Here is a 26,916-nt window from a genome sequence, read left to right as displayed (position 1 = left end):
GCTCAGAGACTGCCTGCGGGCAGGATCCCACCACGTGTAAGGCAGACACTGGGATAAACACCATTTCTGCAGGGCTGGGGGAATATCATTGTCTATACTTGCCTTTTGTTTTTGCTTTCCCCGCTCTTTGCTCTTTTGAGTGTCTACAGTCTTTGGACATACTGTTGTGGCTGTGGCTGGGTCAGGTTTAGAGATGGTCATCCCCATCCCAGCACCAGGACTGTGGAGATCCTCCCTAACCTCTTTCTGTCACACTGCTTCTGCTTTGAAACCAGTAAACAACCCTTGCAGTGAAAAGTCTTTTTGCTAACCTGGCTCGTTTTGACAGAACCAGGCTAGGGAGCTATTACACATGCAGCGATGCCAGCCTGACCCAGGGCTCAGGGTGTGCTAACAGGGCCACCCATCACTGCTGCTTAGACCATAGCATTCTACACCTCACTCAGCAGCAAATACATCTCCTATATTGAGCAAGAGAACAGCAATAGTAATCACAGGGTGATACATCTCTGTCCCCTGTGCTGTTAGTCAATGGTGTGTGGCCTTCTCAATCAGAGGGGGGATTTCTGCGTTGATTTTAGCTGCTGTATCCCATCCTTCCATCCCACTGCTCAGTTCTGCCCAGGGTGTGTCTGTCTATCTGCTGGCTGGTTCATGCTGTGGACAGGTTGAATATGAGCCCTCAGTGAATCTCCATAACTCATCCACTTCTCTTTGACATGCAGACACAATCTGAACATGAATGTCCAGACCAAAACTGCCTGGCACTACGCTCCAGTAAAGCACTGGGGAAGATGGTTCTTCCAGGCTGTGTGTCATTCAGCAATCACATTGTTGTGTCCATTACAAAATCAGTTACACTCTGCTCTTCACTGCCTGACCTAACTTTTATACTCAGCCCTGCCACAGCTGAGATTGGCTGTCTTTTTGCTCCGCAGTACAGAAGGTTTACTTCTGTAAACCTGGCAGAGGATATCCTTACAGGTGACAGGCTAGCACATATGTTTTTAAACCTCTTAAATGAATGCAAACAACAGAAAAAATCTAGGGCAAGGAGGCTGATAAGAGGAAGAGCTTATTCCTTTATGTGTGACACTGTGGAGTGCCCTCTAACTGCTGTTCAGGCAGCTGGATCTGTGTGTAGTCAATGATGATGTGCTTCACAGATGTTTTAATCTCTGACCTGCGCCTGATCTGTTCAGATGCAGCAAGTTTCTTCCTTCCTACGCAGGGAGAGAAGATCTGTCAGCTTTAAATGGGGTGATGCAATTCCCGTGGCAAGGTGAGAGGGAATGATGTGGCGTGAGAAGGATGCTCTTGGCATATGGTTGGTGTGCGGATGGCAGAGAGGTCAAGGGGGTTTGAATCATAAATCTCTTGGATTTCTCAAGACAGCAGCAGGTCTTGCAGGCAAACCTGAAAAAGTGAATGCTCTCAGAGATGTGAACTCACATCTCTTGTGGGCTGAAAAAGCTATCAGGGTCAGGAGAGAAGAGCTGGAAACTACCCCTTTCCAGCTGCAGCACTGAGACCAGCCCTGCTTTACCTGCTTGTATGCTGAAGTGATCCGAGGAGCTGATCCAGCTGGAGAACAGTGGTTTATCTTGTTTTTCCTGGGTTATTTTCCACTTGGAAGATTACCCAGCCCACTTTCCTTTAAGAGCACAGAAATGCTCATATTAATCACAGCACTGAGTGAGGTACTCCCTAGGCACCCGTGCTAATGTCCGATACTGCCACAGCCATTGATTCACTTGCTGGGAGGGTCAGAAATGTGGGTGAGCTGGTTTTTAACAGTGCTGGGATGAGGCAATCCCACCTCTTGCTGCTGGATACCACATGTTCTCCCCCTCAGGAGGAGTCTGAAGGGAGCAGCTAGTTAATGTGGGCAAAGGGCAACCAACAAACTTTTACAGGGATTTACTGCTTTTTATTCCTGGTATGGCTTCACAGCATTGTTTTGTCAAAGGAATATAAATTCCCTTTCCTTATGACTCCTTCTCCCCATGAACCACCCCCATCCTAGATAACAGACCCAATGCCAAGCTTTGTACCATGTGTCTCTCTTGCAGCTGCAAGCAGAAAGCCTGGGGAACCTTTGATCATCTCTGACATCAAGAAGGGGAGCGTAGCACACAGGTGAGTGCAGAATCCCCCCTCAGCCAGACCCACTGCAAAACATTCAGCCCAGTAATAAGAGGTAGAATGAAGCCCAGGCACTAGCACATGGGTCTGATTTTTGCCAGCATCAAGGACATATCAACCATAGAGGTTTTTCTTAGACCAGAGTAGGGTTTGCAAAGAAAACTGTATTGAAGAGAGTTGAGCCACTGGTTCAGATGTCTGCTGACCCTGTAAGAGGTGGATGTTTAGCATTTAAGAGCATGTAGTAAATGGCTTCATATAACCCATAAGGTGCTGTGGCTCATCAGGTAGTTTGCCATGTCTCAGTTCCTGCTCAGGTGAACGGAGTGAGTGAATTATGAGCTCTGATGAACTGTGCAACTAACTCAGGGTTTATTGACTTCACCTCTGATCCCAGCACTTCATAGCAAGGCTTTCAAAGGAATTCAGTGCTGCTACACAGTTCTTTTTTGAGTGCTCATACAGGAGTTTCCATAAGAGGTAGCATATCTCCCAGTTAAACATCAGGCATTTTTTAGTGCTGTAGGTTACCCAGGCTGTATATCTGATCTTCCTGCCTTGTTCTGTGTTGAAGCATGCTCTGCACAAGCTTCCTTTCTTTAAATTACAGTTATCCCAGACCCTGTTCATGGTTGTTTCTCAGATCAAGGCCAGCAAGAAGTTAATATTGTCATTGCCACCGCAGGACTGAATGTGTCACGGGACCTGAAAGGCAAATACAAATGTATTTCTAGTTTTCTTTTCCTTTCCACGTAGAACTGGCACCTTGGAGCCCGGAGACAAGCTGTTAGCCATTGATAACATCCGACTCGACAATTGCTCAATGGAGGATGCTGTGCAGATTTTAAGGCAATGTGAAGACCTGGTCAAATTGAAGATTCGGAAGGATGAAGATAACTCTGGTACAGAAATCCTGATGCAAACTGGTGCCTGTCCACTGTAATGACATTTCCCAATAGGTAGTGCAAACTAACAAAGATAAGGGCTCTGCTTGTCCGGTCACCACTTTCCAATTGATTATAGTCTATTTTTATTATTCTGCCCTTAAATGGAGTCTGGAAGGTTAAAATCCAGGTTGGTCTGAGCATGGCTGACAACCTCAGGCTTTCACTTCTAAATGCTGACAGTCTTCCCTGTGACCTATTTCAGTGCAAAATTCACCATCCCTGTTTTCTCTTTCAGACGAGCAGGAGACAACTGGTGCTATTATCTACACAGTGGAACTGAAGCGCTACGGTGGCCCCTTGGGAATAACCATCTCTGGGACAGAGGAACCTTTCGATCCTATTGTCATTTCAGGCTTGACCAAACGAGGGCTGGCAGAAAGGTGAGGTCTGGGGGCAGAAGGGTTGACTTGACATGGGATGGGATCTTGAACTTTGCCTAGTCTTCCCTCTTCTTAAGTGTTTTAGTCTGCTAAAAAGGAAAGGTGCTGTGATGGTACCAAGCACTGTGAAGCAGGGTGGTTGGGACAGTGCTGTCAGGGCAATGAGAGTGGCTTAAAGCAAGGCACTCTGGAAAAGTCAGATCCAGTGAGTCAGTTGAATGCAGCAGCCAGGAACTTATCTGCCCTTCTTCCACGGGGGTGCTTTCCTGGTCTGTGATTTCGCTTCCATATCTTGCATGGGGAGAGTGCCCATAAAACCACTTCTGTCTGGGACTTGCATTATTCCTAAACTACAGCTTATGGCCATGGCAGTGCTCTGTCCTGGTGAAGCCAGAGATCTCAGGGGTCTTCTGGCCCATTCTTGCTGATTGTTTAGCCTGTGCATGTGGAGATGCCTCAGTGCAGGGCTGACGTGCCTCAAGCAGCAGACATTTATACTGCATGCATGTAGGTGCAGATTTACCTTCAGCAGTGAGGAATGTTGACTGTGTGCGTGCCTGTGTCTGAATCTATGTGCCTCTGTGGGATTTAAAGGATCAGGACAATGCTGAGATATAAGGTGGAACCGCGTCATACACTGTATCATAATTAATCTGTCTATATGGTAGCTGTGATTTGTAAATAGATCATTTCAGCAGCCCAGAAATGGCAGAACAGCAGCAATTAGGTGCAAAGTGCTAGACCTTGGGCAGGTTTGACTGCAGACCTGGCCTTTTGGTTCTTTCTATTTCAAGGCCACACTCCCTCTTAGCTGGGCTGTAAAAAGCCCAGTGCCTCATTCTGCACTGGGTTCCTTGAGCTCTCTGCATGCATGCTGCTGCACATTTCCATTGCTTCTCTTTGGTACAGAAAGCAGAACATTAGCATCTCCCGAGAAGTAAGAAAGAGGGATGGACTTTATTAGTGATTCTTCTCTTTGGGGATTTTATATCACTGCTTGCCGCTATCGGATTCAGGCTTTTCCCCTAGAAAATAATAGCCAGAGTATCTGAGGCTTTTCTGCATAGCAGTTCTGCACTGTAACTGCAGCCTGGCCTGAGAGAGGTTAAAGGCAGAAAGCCCAAGCACTGTCAGGTGTCAGAAGACAGCTTTGTACCCTTGTTTCTCTCAATTCCCTTTGCAATGCTGTGGCTGTTCCTGCTTTGAACTCAGATACACATCAATGACTACTCCATGGAGAAACAGGTTAGTGCTGCAGTACCACTGGATTTTGAGGAAGAGCTGGCAGGCAGTAAGGGATGGAAAGCCTTTTGAGAAGAGCAGAGGAGCCACTCAGTGTGTTCACTGTTCCTAACGAACAAATAACAGTGCAGAGGAGTGGTGTGGGGATGGAGCAGTGCGGGGATTTCTCCGGATAACCTTGGCTCACTGTGGGGAGGGTGAGGAGCACTGGGATGAAGGCTGCCTGCAGGAAAGTAAGGGTTTTTGAAGGGCACTGATTTCAACCCAGATCTGTGACTGGCTGATCATGGATCCTGTGATGGAGCACAGGACATATTTCAGCAGCGCTAGCACAGGGTGGACCAGATCCCATTGTCTGATAAAGGGAACGTGCTGGCAGCTCATGTAAAGGCACTGGCCTGTGCTGCGGCTCAGGCTGCTCGCTTGGTGATGCGAAGGCAGGGTGTCCTCTATGATCTGTCACACGTTTGTCACAATGGGTGACATGCTGTCTAAGCTGAAAAGGCTCCAGATCGGATGATTTTGGGTTTATCTTGTCCTTGGAACATTTTTCTCCTTGTACGTGTCTGGTCTTACAGAAACCTACAAGAGGCAGCTCAGGCTGTTGGTTGGTGTTGAGCAGTGGCTTTCTCCCATGCGTAGTCTCAGTTTCCCCTCCTTCAGTGCCTGCAGGTAGCTTTAGCTTAGGCCATGGAGCTTGTTTTCTCTCTTCTTGGGAAAGGGAGTATGTCTGAACAATGTTGTTCAATGCTGGTCACAGTGTAATGGTTCTCCAAAAGCAATCTGGGGCTATTGCCGGCATTTTAAAGTGCCTGCCCATCCTCTGGTGCTGCCTGGTCAAATACATGGAGTTGCTGCAGGGTTTTGTCCAGGAGTGCTCAGCACCAACCCACGTTGGCAGGGAGGGAAGAGTGGTGGCTCTGCCCATGTGCCATGTGCGTGCAGCCACCCCTTCTCCAGTGTGTGTCTGCAGCCCCTTTTACACCTTGCAACTCCTCTATTGCTGTTCCCTTGGGCTGGTTTGTGTTTGAGGTGAATTAAGGGCTGTTAGTGATAATGGAGAGGCACAAGGATCATTCGCTAGGAACAGCTTTCTCTGTCCCTCCTGCTCGGCACAAGGGTGCGGGGAGATGGGCAGATGAAAGGACTGGACCTTGATTTACTTCCCCCCCCCTTGGAGAAAACCACCTTGCTGAACGTGACCTTTCTCTTTAATAGTTCCTCTATTTTCCCCTGCTGAGGGACTTTCACAGTTTCTGCAGAGCAGTCGTGTTGCTCAGACACGGGCTGTTGGGCTATTGCCTTGGGTACAGGATGTGTCCCATGCTGGGTTCAGGGCTATAGCAGGATGCCCTCAGATGCTGAGCCCCTGCCGTGAGCCAAGGATCACCACTAAACTGCCAGCAGTTAAGCTTGACTTTTTTATGACCATGTAGATGAAACTTTGAAGGCAAATGCTGCTGTTCCAGTTTGATCTGTGATTTATTTGAATGCACAAGTTTTCCCTGAAGGCTTTTCCAGGCTGATTTGGATGGGCCGAGACGGACATCTAGTGGCTGGTGGGACCGTTATGCGATGTCCAAGTATTGCAGCAGCAGCAGTCCAAGCAGCCCAGCCTGCTGTTTGCCTACGTTTCCCAATGTGATGTGTATGTAGCAGATGTTTCCAAACAAAGCAGTGTGTCTACCAAGGTTTCACCGTTTGGGGAAAGATGAGCAGCTGTTTTGCCTGTGACAGCACACTAAATCCCAGTTCTGCTGGAGAATTTGGAGATGTGCCTAAGAGAAGCACTTTGCCATAGAGAAAATGATGCTGCAGTTCAGATGTGCATCTCCTCCTGGCTCGATCACACAGCTTCCTGGTAGCTGAACCTTACAGCAGTGCTGGAGGAGGACAGGATTCCTGCTCTTCCTGGCGTTAGGGAGTGAGTGAGTGTGGTGAGCTCGGTCCAGCCAGCAGCAAGCATGAGCTCCTGCCTTGCAGCCAGCTCTGAGCACATCCTGCTCTGCCTGGAGCTGCAGCAAACACAGACAGTGAACCCTGTCTGTGGGCAGACACAGAGGGGAAGGATGGAGGAGAAGGGGGAGAAGTTTGTTCCTGGCTGTTGCCTGAGGATGTATTTAGCTGAGAGCAGAAGCCAGTGCTGGAACGTAGCTGTGCAATACAACACAGTAACTGCTCCTTAGAGTGCTGGTCCTGATAGAGAAGGTCACAGAGGTGTAGCTGTGTAGGGGTGAGCTTTAAACACATCATGAACTGATCTGCAACCAGTTCAGCTGCTGCTTGCACACATGGTCTGTGTGTGTTGGGCCGTTTTGGTCTTGTTTTTCAGTGGGTTTCTATGTTTTTCTTATAGCTTATTTCCATCAGAGTGAAGCTGCCCTTCAGTCTGGTGGACGTCACACACTGGAAATGCTTGTGCTTTTAATGTGTAGACCCTTTGCCTTAAGAAGTTTTGATCGTAAGCTTCTCTGCAGTCCCAGGTCTCAAGGGGCCTGGGATCTGAGGAAAGAAGACTTTCCTGTGCATATTTGTATGTATATACACAAGTGGAAGATGGGGAGGGACCCAGATTCCTGCTAGTGGCAATGAAGAGGAAATCATGGGTATACCAAGGGAAAACCAAGGCATATTTGAAAGTGCAGAGACTTAACATGCTATTGCTCCACGTAACAACATAACAGCCTGTTTCACAGAGGCAGAACGCTTCTCTGAAGGTTCTAACAGTGCCTTTTCTCTCCAGAACCGGAGCCATCCACATCGGTGACCGGATATTAGCGATTAATAACGTGAGCCTCAAGGGCAAGCCATTGAGCGAGGCCATCCACCTGCTGCAGATGGCGGGAGAGACGGTCACGCTGAAGATCAAGAAGCAGATGGAGAGTGAGTTGGGACGGTTTGGGGTGGGAAAGTGAAGGGATCCCGTGCGATGGAGTGGGTAACGCTGTGGGTTTTCCTTTGTGTGCTCTGGGAGGTGAGATGAGGGCAGCGGTCAGGGGCATGGCTGGGCACAGAGGGGGAAGGTGTGTGTTTTCTGACTCTGATGTAAACCAAAGGCAACGCAGGGACTGTCTCTGGTACTGGGAAGAGAGTAGACAGCAGGATTAGTGCTGGTAATCATTTTCTGTCCGGATTGACCCCTTGTGCTGTCGCTGCTATTGCCTGTCCGTGAGGGTGTTTCACCCAGGAGTGAAGCAGAATTGCCTTTGCAAGTAGAAAAGTGCAGGGTTTTGTTGTTTTTTTGTTGGTTTTGTGGTGTCCCCCCCCCAAAAAAAGGAGCCAAGGGGACTCCGAGCTGGTAAAATCCACGGAAAAAACCCTCATCTTTAATCTGACTTTTTGAAACCAATTAGCAATAAATCTTTACCACCTTTTCTCCTGGCTTGGGGTCGTCAGAGCATCTTTCCAAGCATCTACCTTCACTCTAGAGATCTCCTTCTTATTTCCATTCCAAGCTCCCTGTGGCTTTGATGCTGTTCTTTGTGACAGGGTATCCAAGAACAGGAGCATACTTAGTACAGGCAGGTCACTTTTGGGGGGGACAGAGGAGGGATTGGTGAAACCAGGGAACATGCAAACTTCAGAGCCAAACAGAGGCTGTTTCATGAAGTTCAGAAAGTAGCTCATCCATTCTGGCTGCATTTCTGTCTCTCCCCACACCCCATATTTTCCATCTCTTTTTGCACCATGCTTCTGCAGTCTCTAGATTTAGTTGGACCTACCTGGCCAATAGCCCATGGTGCCATGGGAATTGGAAGAAATACAGTGATCAAGCTCTTCCAAGCAAGCACGGCCCATGGGATGCCTGTCCTGCATCTGATGAAGTAGCATTGCTCCTAAACTTCTATAGACCTCAGAGCAGTTTGCAAACGTGTGGCAATGCACTTGCTTTACAAATCAGGTAATCGAGGCAGGGAATGGGGATTTAGGAAGCAGAGGTAGATGTGGGGAGCTCATTCCTTCCCAAGAAACCACACTCTCGTTCCCTGCAACCAAAGCACCTCAATCCTTGGTCTGAAATGCCCCTTATTCCCCCTGCTGACACTTAGCATTGTCACAGCCACTCGCTGGAGTAATTGACATGCAAGTGCCAGTTGCAGCCTCGTTAATCATTCTGAGAATGAAGCAGGTGTAATTGAAGTTTCAAGGTAATCTTGAGTTAATCATGGGGAGCAATCTTCTGAATGCTTAGAAAACAGGGACCTTCGGGGCTTTGTTTGGTAAAATAATCTGTCCTCATTGACAAACGAAGACTTTCAGAGGGCTTTTCATCCCGGTTTCTGTGAGTTGGAGATCAGGCTAACAGGACATCTAATCAGCAAGGACTCTAAACTATTCAGTACAAAGAAATGCTTGTGCTGAGAAACCATTCCATACATAGCTGGTACCTGAAATGGAATTTGATATAATGATAATAAGGGCCTATTAGTACTAAAATAATGAAAGGGAAGGTCTGGGCTTCATCACCTGTATTCAACTTTCCATTTTCCAATCACTAATCGGGGGAAATTCAGCCCCAAAATACCAGGCCCAGGAATTCCTCATTGTCATGAAACTCTCTCTGGAGAGGCGGTGGTTAGCCTTGAGCTGATGTGAGGTTGTACATTCTTGGAAGGGGGCTGTAGTTTCAGCTGTGACAGTCTGGGACCAGGTTGCATTGTTGGAACCTCATTAAAACAGAAAGTTTGCAGCCAGCACCGTGACTACGTAGAGTGGCAGAACAAGGGGGAATGGCTTCAAGCTGAAAGAGGGGAGATTTAGGTTAGGTATTAGGAAAACATCTTCCCTGTGAGGGTGCTGAGGTGCTGGCACAGGGTGCCCAGAGAAGCTGTGGCTGCCCCATCCCTGGCAGTGTTCAAGGCCAGGTTGGACACAGGGGCTTGGAGCAAGCTGCTCTAGTGGAAGGGGTCCCTGCCCATGGCAAGAGGTTGGAACTGGATGTGCTTTAAGTTCCCTTCCAACACAAACCAGGCTGGGATTCTGTGAAAGGCACAAGAAGGTGTGCTTGAGAACTGAGATTAGGTGCCAACTCTCTCAAATCCCCATGTATTCCATGTGCTAAAAACTCAGAAGGGTATTTCTTGATTCAGCTTGAGTTAAGAATGCAGCGTTAAATCCTTTCAACCACATTGCACATGCCTTTCTCAGCTACTTTGCAAGAGCTAAAGAGGTTCTTCAAAAGACTCACAGTACCTGGGCTTGGCCCTATGTCAGTGCAGGTCTTCCTGCCTGCTAAAGAAGTGTGTTCTGGTTTCAGAATCCTATCCCAAGAAGTCGGGGAGTATAAATGAAGTGAGTGACCCAGAAGATGACCTGACTGACTCCCAGAAAACTAGCAAGCTGTCTGAGATATACTCCAGCACAATTCCTAGCATGGACAATGTGATGGATTCCTGGGATGGTTCTGGCATTGATGCTGGGTATGGAAGCCAAGGTAAGCCAGGGTTGTCTTGTCTTAGGCACCTCAAGGTGAAGACAGACAGAGCCCCTGAATCTGCCTGGAGACTGAATATGAGCTGAAGCCTGTGGTCTGACCATATTTACATGACTTCTTGCTTCCAGCGAGGAACAAAATGGATTTTAAAGTGCACTCCTGTGGTGTTCTGAGCTGATGTATCTGCTTTAGGTTTTTATTGGCACATTTTTTCTGACTTATATGGCATCACACTGTTCACAGCGTTTTCATAACCATTACAGCACTTCATAATTCACATAATCAGAGGAAGTATTCACTGGCCGTATGTCTTATAGAGTATTTGGTCCATAGCTCACTTCTAATTCCCCAGAGAGGCTGCATAGGACATATTAATCCTCTTCAGGATGTTTTAAAGTCCACGGGAGTGTCTTGTGACTAGAAACACTCACTTAACAGAATAATTAAGGTAATACTACAAGAAAGTATTTCTAACTCTCTAGTGAGTGATCAGATGAACACACGTCTTTGAGGCCAGGTTTATTCAGCTGTGGCTTCTGGCAGACACATGGAATTGGGATGAAGGATACTCTAGTCATGGGAATAGGTTTTTTATTCAGAGAAAAACACTGGAAAATAGTGCTTCCAGTTCAGATTTAATGACATAAGCTTGTATTAGCCCATGTTGAAACGAAACCAAACCCTGAACCACCTCTGCAAAGGGAATTGGTGAAAAGACTGCTGTCCAGAGCAGAATATGAAAACAGGGAGGGATGCTGCAGGAGCAACGCACCTTCAGTGTGTGCTGAGTAAGGTGCGTGCCTGTGCTCACTGCACTCTGAGGTAGGGTGCAGTGCATGGGTGTCTTTTCCACCATGCCCGTGTCTTCCTTCAGCCTCCATTGGTCTGAGGTCTTAATTTGGGAAAGCATCTGGGACTGGAGGCTTCATTAAGGAGGATTTCCCTGGCCTTCACCATGCTGCAGTCCTTCTCCATCCATTAGGACGTTAACACAAGTTGGACACTGGGTTTAGACTGGTAAATTGAGAATGAGTAATTGAGCCCAGAGTCCCAGGGAGTGGGGCCGGTGCCAAGCTGCCCAGCATCCACAGGCTGCAACTCTGCTTCGGGAAGCTCTCTCCTCTTCCCTGGCAACTGCATTTGGCTACATGGTGGTGCTGGGAAGAGGGAAGGGAGAAGGACATGTGGGGTTGCCCATGGGATACACAGGGAAGGCAGGATGCAGGGAGACCTGCCTGGAGATTGGGGTTTACATCCCAAATGGAGAACTATAGATTTGGCTCTACAGCCTTGTGGGTTTTAGGTTCATCCACAGCTTTAGGAAACTGCTCAAGGAAGGGTTTGGGCTGTGCTGGGCTTGGTGGGAACGTGCCACCAGGTGGCTCTGAATTCCAGGGATCCAGCCTATCCCTCTGGAAGGAGGAGGTGAAACAGAGGCAGCCAAGTGGCAGCTCTGCACACATAGCCCTGCACACGCTGCTGTCCACCTACTACAGGGACCCGCATCCAGGGACCTTGCTCTGCTCTGGCAGGCAGTGAGTGCTCCTGACTGCTGTGACCTGTTGCAGTCCAGAGCAGTCTAACCTTTAAAAACACACGGAGGAAACACTCAGCTAAGTGAAATAACAGATCCTGGCATTTTCAAAGGAAGTGCTGGCGTTGTCTTTGGGTATTTCCAGTGCTCTGAGCTGTTTGGGAGGTCAAGTCTCCCCTAATGATGTGTTTCTCCTGTTAGCTCGTCCTGTTCGCTTGGCACAGCGTGTGATGGAAGTGCACGATGCTTCTTGGAAAGGCTGTGGGGATTTCTCTGAAACACAGTGGGCAGGGGACTTGGGAGACTTATTTCCACTGCAGATGGCACCGATGCTGCTGAGGAATGCTCTGGTTTGGAAGGTTTCTCTCCAGGCAGCTACGTGGGGATCTTGTGACTTGGTAGTGGTGGATTCGCATCTCTGGAGTAAGACACTGCAGTACAGGAAAGCTCATGGGGACAGAAGTAATGAACTGTGTCTGATTTCATCCCAACAGCCCGTATTGATCTCTTATCAAACATGGTACAGAAGAGCCTCACCTTCTCTCAAGCCAGCAGAGTTTTAACTCCTGTTCCTTGCTTTTCACACACATCCCCAAAGCAGTTTTCCGCACCTGCACCAGCTGATCCCAAAGGCACGGGAGGGCTCTGCTGGCTGCAGGAATTCCCTGGCAGCTCTCAGGATCAGGGCTGGATCTTCCTCCTTTAGCACTGTGGAGCACAGTGAAGCTGGTGACCACCACCAGGTACCCTCAGTGCTATTACACTTGTTGAAGGGAAGCTGTTGCTTCTGGATGCTCTGGATGCAGTTTCTTCGCTGCTGTCCTTCTATATCCTATTACTTTTTTGTGATGTCCTTTAAGTCCCAAAGGCAGTTGAGAATCTAAACGAAGATATTTTTTTTTCCCCCCAATAGAAATTGAGCCTTCAAATCCTTCCAAAAAAATGGGGTTGGGAACACTGAAGAAAGCTTGGCAGCATCTTCTTTTACCCTTTGAAGGCCTCACTGTATTTAAAGGTGGCTGCATCAGCAGCACAATTTCTGTTGGGTTCAGTGTGGAAACGGCAGCTGTTAACCAAGGTTGGAGCTGGCTGGGGGTAGGATCTGCATCTGTGGGTATACGTAATCCCGTGTGTGTGGATCCCAGACCCACAAGTATTCAGAAGTGGGGGAGCAAAGGCGAAATGGAGCATCTTGTAACAACATCCTGAGAAGTTGCTTTGGTTAAAGCAAGAAGAGATGGGAAGAACAATCCCTTTTGGATGACTGAGATGGAAGCAGTATGCAATCTATACGGCCTCAGGTTTGAGACTTTAGGAAGGAGGCTCTCCTGGCTCAGCATGACTTATGCCAGTTGGGCTTTCTGAGCAGGTATTACCCTCCCTCTCTCCACCCCTTCTTGCCTTCCCTAGGTACGTACATACCTCAGGCTGCAGCAATAGCCCTCCATCCACATGAATGGAGACACAGCAGGCAAAAGAGCAGCACCCCTCCGGGGGACCCCAGGAAAAACTACCCCTACATGGATGGAAGCTTCAGTGAAGATGACTGGGACAAGCCCAGCAGGTACGGAGGGGTGGGAGGAGGCAGGGAGGAACGTCTGCAGATGTGGGAGTCACTATACTGGGACAATGGGGCATGGGAATGTGATGGATTGGCCAGCAATGTCCCCATCTTGGCATCAGGCAGCCATGGGGAGGGGTGCTGGGGTGGTGAACCCCCTCCACATTGCCAGGGTACCCTGGGTGTAGCTCTGTGGCACCTCTACCATGGCCAAGGGACATTTGTGTCTGAAGTTAGGGCAGTCTCAACTGCATGGACCACAGGTTCTTACCCCGTCTCATTCTCCTGCCTTGCTATGTAAAGGCTGCAGTGTTTTCATGGTTTGGGTGTGATAAATAGATATGATCAGGGCTCTTCTCGCATGTGTTGGCCAGACACAACCGCTCAAACCAGCCATGAAACAGAACAGGCCAACCAAAGCTTTTGGAGGACCAGTATGAGATTTCATGTCCAAGTTACAATCTCCCAAAGCTCTGGCTGGAACATCTCTCTCCATCACACTTGGGCCCTTCCAGCACCACAAATAAAGCCACATTGAGTGAGCATATTCAAGATAATCCCTGGGTTTATCTGGTGTGGGAGAAATCCTGCAACACCTCCTGAGCCCATGGAGGAGGCTGCAGCTGCCCCTTGCTTTGGGTCAAAATCCTGCTGGATTTGACCCTTGCCGAGCCACACGTGGTGGAAAAGCCTCGTTGCTTTACAACTCTCCCCTTGACATCCTCCAGAGTCCCCATAGTTGTGTGTGTTGTGTTGTTAATGTCAGTTCTTTTTGTTTCCTCCTTATTTTGTTCCTTAACTTTTGTTTGTCCAAACAAAACCCTTAGAACATCTCATGGCCATTTCCACCTATTTAAAGAGGATCACACTGGCAGGAAGGCTGGCAGTGACGGAGACTTTGTTCTTGTTTTGCATCTCAGTGAGAGCCAGCTCGCAGAGGTCACTGTCCCTGGTGGCCCTTGCAGCGAAGCCAGCTGAAGTTAGCAAATCTGAGCCCTGAAAGCTCTGCACGTCCCTAGTGAGGGCTCCAAGCCCTGATGTCAAAGTGCAAGTGAAACGGTTCATGCTGCTGAGTGCTTTTATTAGGGAGGAAAACAAACTATCTCTAACCCTGGCTGCCTTTAGCCTGTAAAAACCTGCTGAGCCAGTGGTGTGAGAGCCCCCGTTCTGATTCATCTGTGTCCTGGATGTGTGTGTGTTACGCTGCTGATCTGAGAGGCAAGAAACTGGTAACTGGAAGGGACTTTTGCCTCCTCGGGAACCTGGGAGCAGCGGAAGGAAATGAGTAAGGGGAAAGAATTGAAAATTCCTTTTGGGGGGAAATTTTGGTTTGTTTTTCTAAGGTCTTGCTGTGCGGGTTTTTGACCTTTCTGCCTGGTGTGAAGGCTACTGGCCTTTAAAAGCTGATGAAAGGAAGGGGGGGGGTATTTAAGTGCAATAAGCCACTTCAGATACTGCTCCCCCCAGTCAGGCCGTAACCCCCGAAGGAGCAAAAGCACATGTGTGTGAGTTTATGTCTCCTACAGGCTTCCATTTAAACCCTTAAATGAAAAGCAAAGCATGTGCTAAAGACTTTGCAGTTAATAGAGATCTGGAAAAAGCTCTATTAATAGTGCAAGGGGTCATTATATATTTAATGGAGGCCATCCTCTGTTTGACTTGTGCTCAAGTTAAATGTTCTGACTCTGCTAAATGGCTCTGGTGGATGAGCTCCCTTCCTTAATGATGACCATTAAGCCATGCAAGTGGTGCCAGATGTTGCAGAGGTGGAGCCTTGCCCATGCAGCTCCTAATAAGATGTGTAGAAGATGCATTAGGGATGCTCTAATGTCACTGTCCCTTTGGGTCTCTCCCCATGACACATTAGTGGTTTTATTGTGACCTTGATTTAACACCGCAGAGAGTTTGATTCAAGAGGCTCCTGTTAAACTGAGCACTGAGAGTTTTGCATAGAGCTGGTGCTCAGTAAGCAGTGTTGCCTACTTTTCTGGCTTCTTCAGAGAACTTCAGCATGTTTAATTGCTATTTGCTTTAGCAGTCCAAGAATTGACCTTGGCTCGTGGTCAGAGATAAGAGGTGCTGAAACATCCAAGGTGGGAAGTTGCAGAACCCCCAGCAAGGTACACATGGTGTTCACGTTAACATATATTGAGAGAGTCCTCTTTATCCGTACCCTCAGTTGTAGATGGAACTGGTGGCAGTCTTTACATGGTGGCAAACTTTACATGGCAAAATGTGCCATGGCTGTTATATAGCCAAAAAAAAAGAGACTTTCTGAAGGTAACAGCTCAGTTCCCTGGCCAACCCAAAGCAAATGAAACATGGTTTGTATGGGTTATACATGACACTGTCGATATTGCTGGCTGATGTGTGCATTTGCTTGTCCAGCCCAGGGCAACCATTTTTATATACATCTCTGCATTATTTACTCTCATAGAGACCTAATGTATTTATCATTTTCTCACCATGTCTGTTACCCTCTGTGTTTTTCTCTCTCTTCTCAGGTGTTCTGTGTCTCAGATCTGAGCTCTATCCCATCAGCCTTTGTACTAACAGTCTCTGAGGCTCCTGGTTTACCCATAACGCATCCTTTTTTCTTTCACTTCTCTATTTCACCAAAACGTCTTCCTAAACCTACAAATCTTCCTACAGGCACTTTTTAATTTACCCTTTGAACTTTGACATTACTACACCAACTTAATTCTTCCTTTGAAGGACTCTTGTTAGTAAATGCATGGAGGTCTCGTGTTTGGACTCTTGTCTGAAAAGTTCATATTGTTTGCTTTTGTATATGAAGACTCCTCAAGTCTCTGCTTTTACTGGTGAGACACTTGCTGTAGCCTTGCGGCTTTCACCCCACTGCAGAAGAGTGCTGACAATGTTTGGTTCCTACGTTACAACAGATACCCCAACCGCCAAAATGGCCTTGAGACCACTCACGAGGATAGTTTTTGGCGTGTTTTTGGAGAAGCTTTGGAGGATTTGGAAACATGCGGCCAGTCTGAGCTTTTGAGGGAGATTGAGGTAAATCCCTTTCTGAATTTGCTGCTGATCCCATTGCTTTGCTCTCCACCTGAATGTTAGACTGTTTCCCCAGATCTGTTAACTGCCCGTGGCATCCCTGTGCTGCCGGTGGTGTGAAGAAGGGTTTGAGGTTAATCTCAGTTTGTGCTAATGGATAACTATGTCTCATTAGATAGTTGCTTGCACGCACTTTCCCCCTGAGCCGATGACTTACCCACCAGGAACTCCAAGCTCCTTTTGCAAACCATTGCCGGCCAACAATCTTCACATGACTGTTGGCAAACCTTCCCTATCAGACGGTAAATAAACCCTCTGCTTGGGAAGATGTTGTGTGTCCAAAGCAATTAAAGGCTAAGCAAAAGGAGCCCCCTTTAGCCCTGCTGGGACTGAAGCCTTGGCTTACTTCAAATGTAGCCTGGCCCAACATATATCTTGCATTCAGCTGTCACTCTGCCGGAAACTCTTTCAGTGAAATAGGTAATTGGAAGCTTTTCAGCCGGGCTTCCCCATGGAAAAATCTGAGAAAGCAATTGCTTCCTGCAGAAATAAAGGTGTTTCCTCTCTTCACAAGCCACTTTCTCTTTTCTTTATCCAAAATGCTTCGGAGGTCATGTTATTGTGTCCGGTTATAGGATAAGGAGCCTGGATTTCTAGGGTGTGTGATGCAAATAAAGGCCTCCCTCAAGACTGTGGAGCAGCAGGAAGCAAACCTGCCCAGCAGGATGGGACCTGTGCTGCCCCCTCCCTGACTCAGCTCCTGCAGCCCAAAAGAAGGAGCAGGACCCCATGAGCTTATCTCTCCCCTTGCCTTCTGTGTGCCAAGGACCGGAGAGAGCTTGCTGGGTCGTGCCCTCCATCACCCCCGGTGGGGCTGTGTTATGCACAGTTGCATCTCTCAAGCTTCAGAGAGAAAAAGGCAATTTCTGAATAAGTGGAGGTGGAAAAGGGAAGTCCTGTTTTGGTCTACGTGGTGACAAAGGACTTGCTAATTGTTCTTTCCTCCTTGATCCTTAGCAACTGTAAGTGGGGGAGGAAATCTCAAGTAAATTCATTGTGTTGAAACACAAACCCCTGTATTTATTATCTTAACTGCTTAAGAAAGTGCTGATTTGAAAAAAGCCCAAACCAACACAACAAACCCCACAAACTGTAACTTCTTCCTCTAATCACTTGTTTCCTGGACCTGAATGTATGGAGAAATGAGTTCAGCTGCTCTCAACCTTGCTGAACTGCTGTTGAATGCTTAAGGAAAAGGTACCCCTCTGAAATGGTGCATAGCTGTTTCTCTTCTACATAATGGCTGGCACCTAAATGTGAAAGAGGGGATTTGTTGGACTGTGAAATGCCAGATTGGAGAAAATATCCTTGTGCCCAATCCCTTTCATTTTCCAGGGATCCATAGTGCAGAGATGCTGTTTCAAGGCTTTGGAGCTGTGACAGTTACAGCAATGCTTTAAAAAAGTAAAACAATGAGAGTCATTCAAGATGACCCAAGATAGCCTGGAAATGGGTTCACACACAGTAGCAATCCACTTTGAGACTGTGGGGTGTGGGTAGAAACAGGCTTTTCCCAGTACGTCTAGGGGAGCACATGTCCCTGCTTTGCTTTGAGGGCAACCAAGACATGGGGAAAAACAATGCAGGGCAGGCACAGGCTGGAGAAGCCTGCAATTGCCCTTTCTGCTGCTTGCCCTTAAGCCAAAGCACCCAGCAAATTGTTTATGATGCTGCAAGGAGTATTTCAATACCTTGAAGGTAGGGAAGGAGGTGAATGCTCCTGGGTACTGGCTGGTTATGGCATCTACAGGGTGTGAGGGAGGACAGCAGCACAACGTGCAAAGACCTTTCTGTCTCCTCACTGGCTCTGCTGGGCTGGTGTTGGTACAGCATGGCACAGCACCCTGGGGTGTGTTGAGGCTGCCTGAGGTCACTGAACAAACAGCCCCTGGTTGGCCGTGATGATGTTTTGTTAATCTGTGTCTCAATATGGGGTAAGTCCACGTCCTTCCAGCATGTAGCAGGTGTTGGGGTTTTGGCCAAACTCAAACTGGTTACGTCATTTTTGTGTGAAGACCTGAAAAGTGCAAAGCTAAAAGGTTGTGTTTGGGAATAGGGTGGGGAGTCGTGGCATTTTCATCCTGCCACCACAGTTTGCTTTGTTTGCCTTTGTTCCAGCTTGAAGCAAAGAGCTGGAGGGCCTTCATGAGAGATTTAGTCAGATGCTGTTTACCCCATGCACAGGAGCAGTTGCTCTTTGACTTGTCAAGTTTAACACTGCAGAATTCTGCTGTCTGCTCCCTACCTTTCCTTTTTTTTCCCCTTCTACCTTTTGAGGTTTAATGGGACTGCAGACCCTTGGAGCCTAAACTCCAAAATGACAGTTTTCATTACGCTGTTTAAATGGACTCTGTGACCTGGAGCCAGTTGAGGTTCCACAGACTGGATTCTTGACTCCTGCGTTAGCTTTGATCAATGTAATCTCATTAGCGAAAAGCATTGCCAAATGGAGTAGAATCTACTTAGGGCCATCTTTTAATGGATGTTATCAGGGATGACCAGGCTTAAATACTACTTAATTTCATATTTTTAACTCAGTTTTCCTCAGTGACAGCTCCCATTTACTGACAGATAAAATCCTAATTTCTCTACTGAATTGGTCTCAGTGGAGTCCAAGCTATTGCTTCCTCTGGGCCATTGCCAGCCCTGTGTGAGCTGCAGCCTGCAGGGTAGGCTGGAGAGGAGCCCAGCAAGCACTGGAGACCCCTGAGACTGGGACGTTCATCCTTGAGTACCAAGAAGTTTCCTGTACAAGATGAGGCCTATCTGGCCCTGTTTGTGTAGAAGGGGTCATCAGAAGATAAGGAGACGCTTCACAGATTCTTCCTTCTGAAATGAAGCTCCATGTTTCTGTGGCGAGCAAACAGTAGGTCAGTGATAGACGTGGCAGCCATCTCCTGAGGTCTGGAAATGGCTTTTATAGCCAACTGGAAGAGCTTGTTGGTACTTATTTCTGATTCATGAGAGGAGTGGTGCCACCCTGTTGGTGTCTCTGCTGCTTTTGTTGCCGCGTGGTCCATCTCTTCCCACTGCTGGCTCAGCTGAGTGACTTTGTGCCCTTACCCTACAGGCATCCATCATGACAGGGAGTGTGCACAACCTGGGCTTGGACAGCAGCAAGCTGCTCCTGGACTCTGTCAACCCATCGGGACTGAGCCCGTTGAGGAAGGCAAACGCCAGCTGTGAGGATGGACAGACTGAGAGCAGCAGCTCCCCTGCCAAGAAGAACGAGAGGAACCTGGATGTGAAGAAGATCGAGAAGGAGATGCAGGAAATCATGTCCCCTACCCCCCTCGAGTTTCACAAGGTTTGTGTTGCCAAGGGTTGCTCTTGCTGTGGCACTGCAGTACCTCGGCGGTTACGGCTGTAGAAGCTTTGAACCTTGTAGAGGATTTCCTTTGTTTGGAGAACCCCCTGAAAATGTTCCTTGTTAAAGCTGGCCCCCACCAAGGTCTGCAGCAAAGGTTTCCAGAGGGTCGTCTGAAGATGAAGGGGGTCTCTTCAGAACGGCAGGGGGGTTGGAACTAGATGATCTTAAGGTCCTTTCCAACCCTAACTATTCTATGATTCTATGATTTAGCTGCCATGCTTCAGCAGGGTTCAAATCTGTGCTTTCCTCTTTCCCTTTATTAGATGAGATTTCCAGGTCCTTGTGTTCTGGAGTTCATTAATTGGTACTACAGATACAAGCAAGAAAGCTCAAAGTATGGCCCTGTGGAGACCCATCAACCTTTTTCCAGTTCAGTAGGGCACGTTTTATATAATAAATAACTTAAAAATAACTTTTCCCCCCTCCCTTCCGCTCCATTCCAGCCTTTCCTGAAGGCGTGCTCTTCAGCAACGGGATGCTTGTTTGAATTCAGTACCCAGCTGAACATAGCCAGTTTAAGCATGGTGCAAGGCAGCAGTAATTCAGAAAACGAATTAAGTGTAGAAGCTGCTGATGCAGAATGCAAGCAGGGGAGGAAGCTGGAGAGGTTTCAAAACATTTGCCTGTCTTTTTCTTTCCTAGTGTGACTTCAGAGTGAAACCTGCAGTTATGGCAGCTGGAAAAAACAGCTTTTGATGTTTGATCTGCTCTTGTCCTTCAGGGCACGGCAAATGTGTCTTTAAATGAAACTCCTTCGTACCTGAAGGAGGGAGCTGTGTAATTAGGCATGGTATAGGGTGACTCTTCCTTCTTCTGGAGCACCTTGTGTTGACTGGTTTTGCAGATGAGGTTGAGGCCAGGAGGGCTGCTCCTGTGCATCATCCTGGGCACTGTCCTTCCCAAGGACTGCACATCCATGAGGCTCATCCAGCCAAGAGCACAGTGATGGAGTTAGAGCCCCATGGAAGAGTTGCACTTCTACTTTATGGGAGGCAATGGGAGATTTTGGTGGTGTTGGGGGATGAGTTGTTCTTGGCTGCCAGTGTTAGCTATAGCAAGATACACTTCCAGCTCCTCTAGACAAGGCCAAAGCATGACGTGCTCAAGGGAAGGGTGATGAGATTACCCATTTCTTGTCCTCAGTACTTCAGCACTTATTGATAGGAATTTTCTGAAAAGAACAGGGAAGTTTAGATGTTCCTGCTGAGTGATGTGTTCAGAACAAGCTGTCTTTGCATTTGGCACACTACACTGAAATTCCCTCTTAACATGTTGGATTTTCATGTCCTGTGGCGTACACGGAGGTTGCACAGCATAACCTGGGCTAGGGAAGGTGATGCTCTATTAATAACACTTGGTTTGCTGCTCTTTGGATGAAATACAGCAGCTCTCTGTGTTACACTGCCTGTGTTTCCTTCCACATGCAAAGGAGAAGGACTGCTGTGTGGCTGGTTTTATGCCAGTCACCCAAGCACTTCTCCATGTGATCTACCAAAGATGGTGGTGTCTGGTAAATAAGGCTCAATCTGTTTTACCTCCTCCTTCCTCTGGTGCATTAAAACTTGTGTTTTCTGTTTCTGCCCCTCCAGATGACACTCCACAAAGACCCAGAGAGCGAAGACTTTGGATTCAGTGTGTCGGATGGCTTGTTAGAAAAAGGTGTCTATGTAAATATGGTCCGTCCGGATGGGCCAGCAGATCAGTGTGGCCTCAAGCCATATGACAGAGTGCTTCAGGTAATAAATGCAAAATGCAGTTCTGGAGGCTGGGACGGAGTGAATGAGTGGCTGAGAGGAAGAGAGAAGTGAGACCCATCCATGGCAGCACTAACTTTAATGAAAGGTAACAGTTAGCCAACTAGGTGAGCTCTTAGCCACCAAGCACTCAATGAGACCTGTGTTTTATAATGAGACATCACTAGGTGGTACCCCTAGGTTACACCTCCTCCAGGACACTGCGTGTCCTGGCACTGGCCTTTTTGAGCTTGAGGAGCTCAAAACAGCCAAAAAGGTGTGATGCTTCCTCTCTTCACCCTTGGTCCTTTTACTGTCATGTAAGAGGGTGGGTTTTGGATGAACTAAGCTGTATTGACCAATGTGTTTCTGTGAAGCCCCATGTGGAGGAGCCAAGTGGTGTTCATAAGGTTCTGTGCATGCCTTTGACAGCTAAAAGAGTTTTCTAGGAAGCAAAGTGTTTTTCGTGGATATTTTCCTTTGAAAGATGCTTGAACTGGAACAGCTGATGTAGAACCAGAATAAAAGCTCTGCTCACAAGCAGTCTGTAATAAATATGACTGGAGCATATCAGACTACTGGAGGGACAGTAAGAGCATGGTGAGTTTTGGAGGTTGGAGAGGAGCTTTACATGGATGAAAACCAACTATTCTTGCTTTGGGGCAACTCAAACAGCAACTGAGAAAGTGGAAAACCTTCCCCCATTGGGAAATGCAGATATTGTGACCATGTTTGGGAACACTCAGATGTTCAGTTTTACTGATTTCTAGGTGGGGGTTGTCAGCAGTAGGATTAGAGCCAATAAATTATGTACATCAGGTAACTGGAGGACTCGCAGCGCTGCGGGGAACCTTGTTTAAGCTTGTTATGGTCTCTAGCCAGTTGGCTGCTATACAATTATTCCTTCTCGGCTTCAAATAAAAGATGGTGCAAGAATGAACAAGCAGCTAATTAGGCTCTGGGCTGCCTTTCTGTTGAATGTTGGATGTGTCGCTTTCTTACGAGTGCCAAGGGCTCTGGGAGGTGTGCCCGAAATCCTAAACAGAGCAGCATGAAGACTTTCAACACCCCCCTTCCACATGCTGAGCTGCACGGCTTACACCTACAAGAAGACAAGGCAATTGGCATCGTGTTGACATGTGGAGTTGTGATTGAGGGCTTGCAGACCTGGTTCAGGCGACTGCCGTCAAGAAGTACAGAGAGGCATTGCTGAGGAGGCTTCATGGGGCTGCTGATTATGGGCATGATGATGTGCATGAAGGCCAGTCAAACGCCTCGTCCCTGCTCTATCAACCCTATGGATGGATTAGCTGGAGCACGGCATTGCACTAATGGCATTTCTGCCCTGGAACTGCTTGGCTGGCATAGTCCAAAGGCAGAGCACGCTGGTGGCTTGTCTGTCCTTGTCTGTATGTGGTCTAGAACTTCTCCTTAGTTACTACGCTGTAAGAAGCATTATTGAGGTCAACTGTGTGGACACCAGTTAGGGCAGGGGGACACTGCTACCATCACAGAGCCCAGCTCCATTGGCATACACTAATGCTGGGAAAGGGTTTTGGATTGAAGGGTTGCATGGACCCGTTCAGCCCTTACCCAGAGAAGGAAGCAACGCGTGGCCCCAGGGGTTACATTCACTCCAAAGGTGGGTGGGAAATTCCTTTCTCCCTTCCCTGCTTCCCTTCCCTGTGTTGTTTGCCAGCCCCCTCCAACCAGGAGCTGTCATGGCACCAAGCCCAAGTGCTCTGGCAGATGCAGGTGACAGAGCTGGGGTGGCTCTTGCAGATGACCCAGCCTAGAAATGTGCCTGAAGGTCTGCAAGTGACAGTAGTAGAAGTGCTTTCACTGCTGAAGCCTGCAGAGAGAGTCTACAGCCGCCTTCTGAGCCCTTCTGAGCCCTGTTCAGTACAGTCTCAATTTACTGCTGGCTGAGCTGGGAAGTGGTTGGCAGAAGCCTCATGGTCTGAGCTGTGTTAGTTTTCTTGGCACTGAGCACCCTGCATCACAGAGTTAAGGGCAGTAAAAGCCATGATGGCAAAACAGGGAAATTGGCATCCTTTCTTCTACAGGCTTGTATTGGAGAACTGGTTTTGAGCCTTGTAGTGTTTAATACTGGTCATACTGCTCCAGACACTGGGGTCAGGGTTTATGCCTGATCCAGACTTCATTTTCTCCTTCCTTCTACCAGTTACTGCATCATTGCTCGGCTAAGGAAGGATGTGCTCAGCCTGAAGGGGTGCCCCTCTTTGCTCTGAGCTTGGAATCAGGGCTGTGTGTTTTCACCAACCTTGCCATTTCTGACTAACAAACGTGGTCTTTCTGTTGTTCCTCCCCATGGCACATCCTAAACCCATCCCGGCAGGTAAACCGCATCCGAACGAGAGACTTTGACTGCTGTCTGGCTGTTCCCCTGATTTCGGAGGCTGGAGATAAGCTGGACCTGGTGATTAGCCGGAACCCCTTGGCACTGGCTGCCAATACTCCCCAGGAGGGGACCAGAGAGCTGCCAACACAGGTAGCCCACGGTACCGAAGTCAAGGCGAGCATCCAGACCCTCTGAGCAGCAGGAGCAGAGGATGCCCAGGGCCTCCCTCCGCTGAGCCAGTGTGGTATTTGGGGTGTTTTTCCTGTTTTTTGCACTGGTATTTGTAAATGCTGTGTGTACCATAACCTGCAGGTAGGGAGGTGGGTCTTCAGACCACCAAATAGTGCTGGGAAGGTCGGAACTGGGTGCGTATCTCGGGCCACAGGCAGTGATAGGGAGAGCTGCTGGTGGGAGGAAGGAGCATCCACAGCCAGCCCCATGGCACTGGGGTCTGCGGGGTCCTGCCTCCAACATCCTCCTCGCTTGGAGGGCCTTGGCCATCCTATAAACACACATGGTGCTATTTTCTTTCTTGTTTGCTTGGTTAATCGCATACAGCAAGACTGAAACGCCTTTTCTGTTGTGCTCCATCCTTTAAACACTCCTGATTGATAAATCGATTTCTGCATCCCCTTGCACTCCCAGCGCAGGGCCAGGGAGAGCCCTGTTGAAAAGACATTTCAAAATGTGCTTTAGAGTGGTGATGCAATTCTGGTTCAAAACTTAGTATTTGCAGCTGCCTCTTGCCACCCCTTGTCCATGCTCCCCACCAGGGTTGGCTCACCCTGCAGTGGGATGAAGCACCTCATACTGCTACCAGTTCTCATGAGTGATGTGGTTTCCTGTGCTTGGAGTAGTTATTAGAGAGCAGAAGGCCATAGTCAAGGCTAAAAGCCTTGAATTACCTGCCCAAATCCCCATCCACCTCATTTCTCTGGGCTTGATGGAGCTCTCTCTTGCTTGCAAACCTGGCCTGTGCCCACAAGTGAATAGCTTGAGGAACAGTGATCTTCCCAGGGCTGCCCCTGATGTTTCGAGTTAATATAACCTCATTGTCTCCTATCAGGCAGTGGCATGAGAAGCCCTTCACTAGATGGAGGTTGTATCGCGTGTCCTGTGTGGGCTTGGGCTGTCTGTGTGCCCACATGGATTTGGCTGCTCGTCCCTGGTCCACCCCCCTTTGCCTGTTGCTGGCCTTCCCGTGGCTTTGCAAGCATGATGCCCCATGGTCGCTCTCCTGTTCCCTCCCAAGAGCCCCCAGCCCTATGGGGAAGAGGGGCCACGATGTCTGCATCGGTGTCCTCATCCGCCTGCCACCTTTCACATAGTAGCACTTTATGATGCAACGTATCAGGGTGTTTCTTCCAGACACGTACCCAGCCCCATCCAGCTAGTTGTCGTTGTAGCCATTTTCTCTTGGAGTATGCAATATCCCATACCATTGCTGCCACTACTAGATGATGTGCCATAATTGATACTGTGGAGCATTGACAGTGCAGCCGAAAGTGGTTTTATATGCAATATTCTGAGCAGTGGAAGCTCTCATAGGTTTTTAATGAAGACTTTTATTAAAGGCTTTAAAAAAAAAAAAAACAAAAGAAAAGAAAAAAAGAGGAAGAAAAACTTGGTCCTTGTATCCCTTCCTATGCATTTTGAATGATATGAAGATGAACTGCATTACTTAAATGTGTATTTTTATCCATATATTAGAGTGTATTCCTTGTAAAGTATTTTTATATGCTGATTTTTCTTATGTATCTATGAAAGCACAATATTTAAAAGTACAGCATTTCAAAGAATATTTTAGTCCTGTTTTGGACCTCTTTGTAAATCTCTGTATTTAAATGGGATTGCAATGACTTTGACTTTCTTTTCTTTTTCTTTTTTTTTAATTAAATAAAAGCAAATGAAATGCATTTGGTTTGGGCTTTCTCTTTCAGCTGGAGGATGATTTGCTGTAGCCAGATTAACATAGAATCACAGAAGGGCTGGCAGGGACATGAAGTTTATCCATTTCCAACCCCCTGCAACAAGCAGGGACACCTTCCACTAGACCAGGTTGCTCAAATGACCCCACCTCTGAAACCAAACATCCAAAGGTTTGACTGCTGTGAGCGTAGTTCCTTGTGTCCCTACACTGAGAATGTCCTTTGCTCTTGCAAAGGGCTTTAGGATACCCCTATGGTCCCAGCACGGGCAGCGCAGGCTGGGATGCTGCCCGGATAAGGCCATAGGGAATATCCACTCACTGGCAAGGGAAGAGTGCACTCTTCATGGCCAAGTGGGTTATGCCTGAGCATGGTATGGAAACGCTCCTGGTTAGACCTGTGGAATCACTGCCACGTAAACAAGCTTTATCCTCCCATCTCTGGCCGCCCTCCTGGGGCGCGGGCTTCAGAGCAAAGCCCTTCGCACGCTTGGCACCGGGCACCTGCCAAAGGCGTGCGGAGCCAAGCGAGGTTGAACGGGCGCCCATGCAACGTGACTGTGCACCAGGTACAAGGTCAGCACGGTGCTGCTCCTCTGGTATGCGCTGCCCTGTCCTCCTCGTGTCACCTTGGGGCCCACGGACCAAGGGAGCTGGGTACAGCCATGGGTAGGTGACAGCCGCCCAAGGCAGGTAGATGAAACCCTTTGGCAGCAGTTTGTGGCATTTATGGCTTTTTGAATTATTTTCACTCTAATTAATTAATTTTGAATTCTTAACTTTCTGAACGATGTATTTTAACCTGAGTTAAAACAGTTTCAACAATTGTTGTCTGTGCTGCTATCAGGCTGCTCAGACCAGGCGCTGCAGGCTTTGCCTACCTTAAATCAGAGCTTAAGGAAAGGCCTCTCTGGTTTAACCTTCGTCTCTTTGACTGATAGGGCATCACTGAGCCTGAAACAACCGGGAAAGTAACTGGGGTTTGGTTTGCCTTTCTTTCTATTGGGTTTTACTAATGTGTTTCAAGCCCCATCATAGTTGTGCCATGCAGCCAAGATGCTACAGACTTTGGGATGGGCTGAGATGAGGCAGCTCATACATATATATTTGTGTGTGTATACACACACACACACATATATATATATATACACACATGTATATACACACACATATATATATACACACACATACACACACACG

General features: G+C 48.0%; 1 protein-coding gene across 5 annotated transcripts in view; it reads left to right on the top strand.

The window, feature by feature from the left end:
• Positions 1 to 25,402, top strand: part of GRIP2 (glutamate receptor interacting protein 2) — a 240,581-nt gene extending 215,179 nt beyond the window's left edge. For 4 of the 5 annotated variants that reach the window (XM_061456089.1, XM_061456090.1, XM_061456092.1 and 1 more), the window contains exons 15-24: positions 2,073 to 2,139; positions 2,902 to 3,047; positions 3,328 to 3,472; positions 7,458 to 7,597; positions 9,972 to 10,148; positions 13,093 to 13,246; positions 16,147 to 16,267; positions 19,395 to 19,631; positions 21,284 to 21,430; positions 23,787 to 25,402. In XM_061456089.1, coding sequence (XP_061312073.1) covers positions 2,073 to 2,139; positions 2,902 to 3,047; positions 3,328 to 3,472; positions 7,458 to 7,597; positions 9,972 to 10,148; positions 13,093 to 13,246; positions 16,147 to 16,267; positions 19,395 to 19,631; positions 21,284 to 21,430; positions 23,787 to 23,984 — 1,532 coding nt within the window. In that variant the 3' untranslated portion in view covers positions 23,985 to 25,402. Of the gene's footprint in view, positions 1 to 2,072; positions 2,140 to 2,901; positions 3,048 to 3,327; positions 3,473 to 7,457; positions 7,598 to 9,971; positions 10,149 to 13,092; positions 13,247 to 16,146; positions 16,268 to 19,394; positions 19,632 to 21,283; positions 21,537 to 23,786 lie in introns of all 5 variants that reach the window. The other variant, XM_061456093.1, reaches the window with a different exon arrangement.
• Positions 25,403 to 26,916: the final 1,514 nt, after the last annotated feature.

The sequence above is a fragment of the Pezoporus flaviventris genome, unplaced genomic scaffold, assembly GCF_033815535.1.
Source record: "Pezoporus flaviventris isolate CSIRO_AGI_PZ_B2104156 unplaced genomic scaffold, CSIRO_AGI_Pfla_v1 ptg000021l, whole genome shotgun sequence".
NCBI classification, from domain to species: Eukaryota; Metazoa; Chordata; class Aves; order Psittaciformes; family Psittacidae; genus Pezoporus; species Pezoporus flaviventris.
This window is presented reverse-complemented; position numbering and strand designations above follow the sequence as displayed.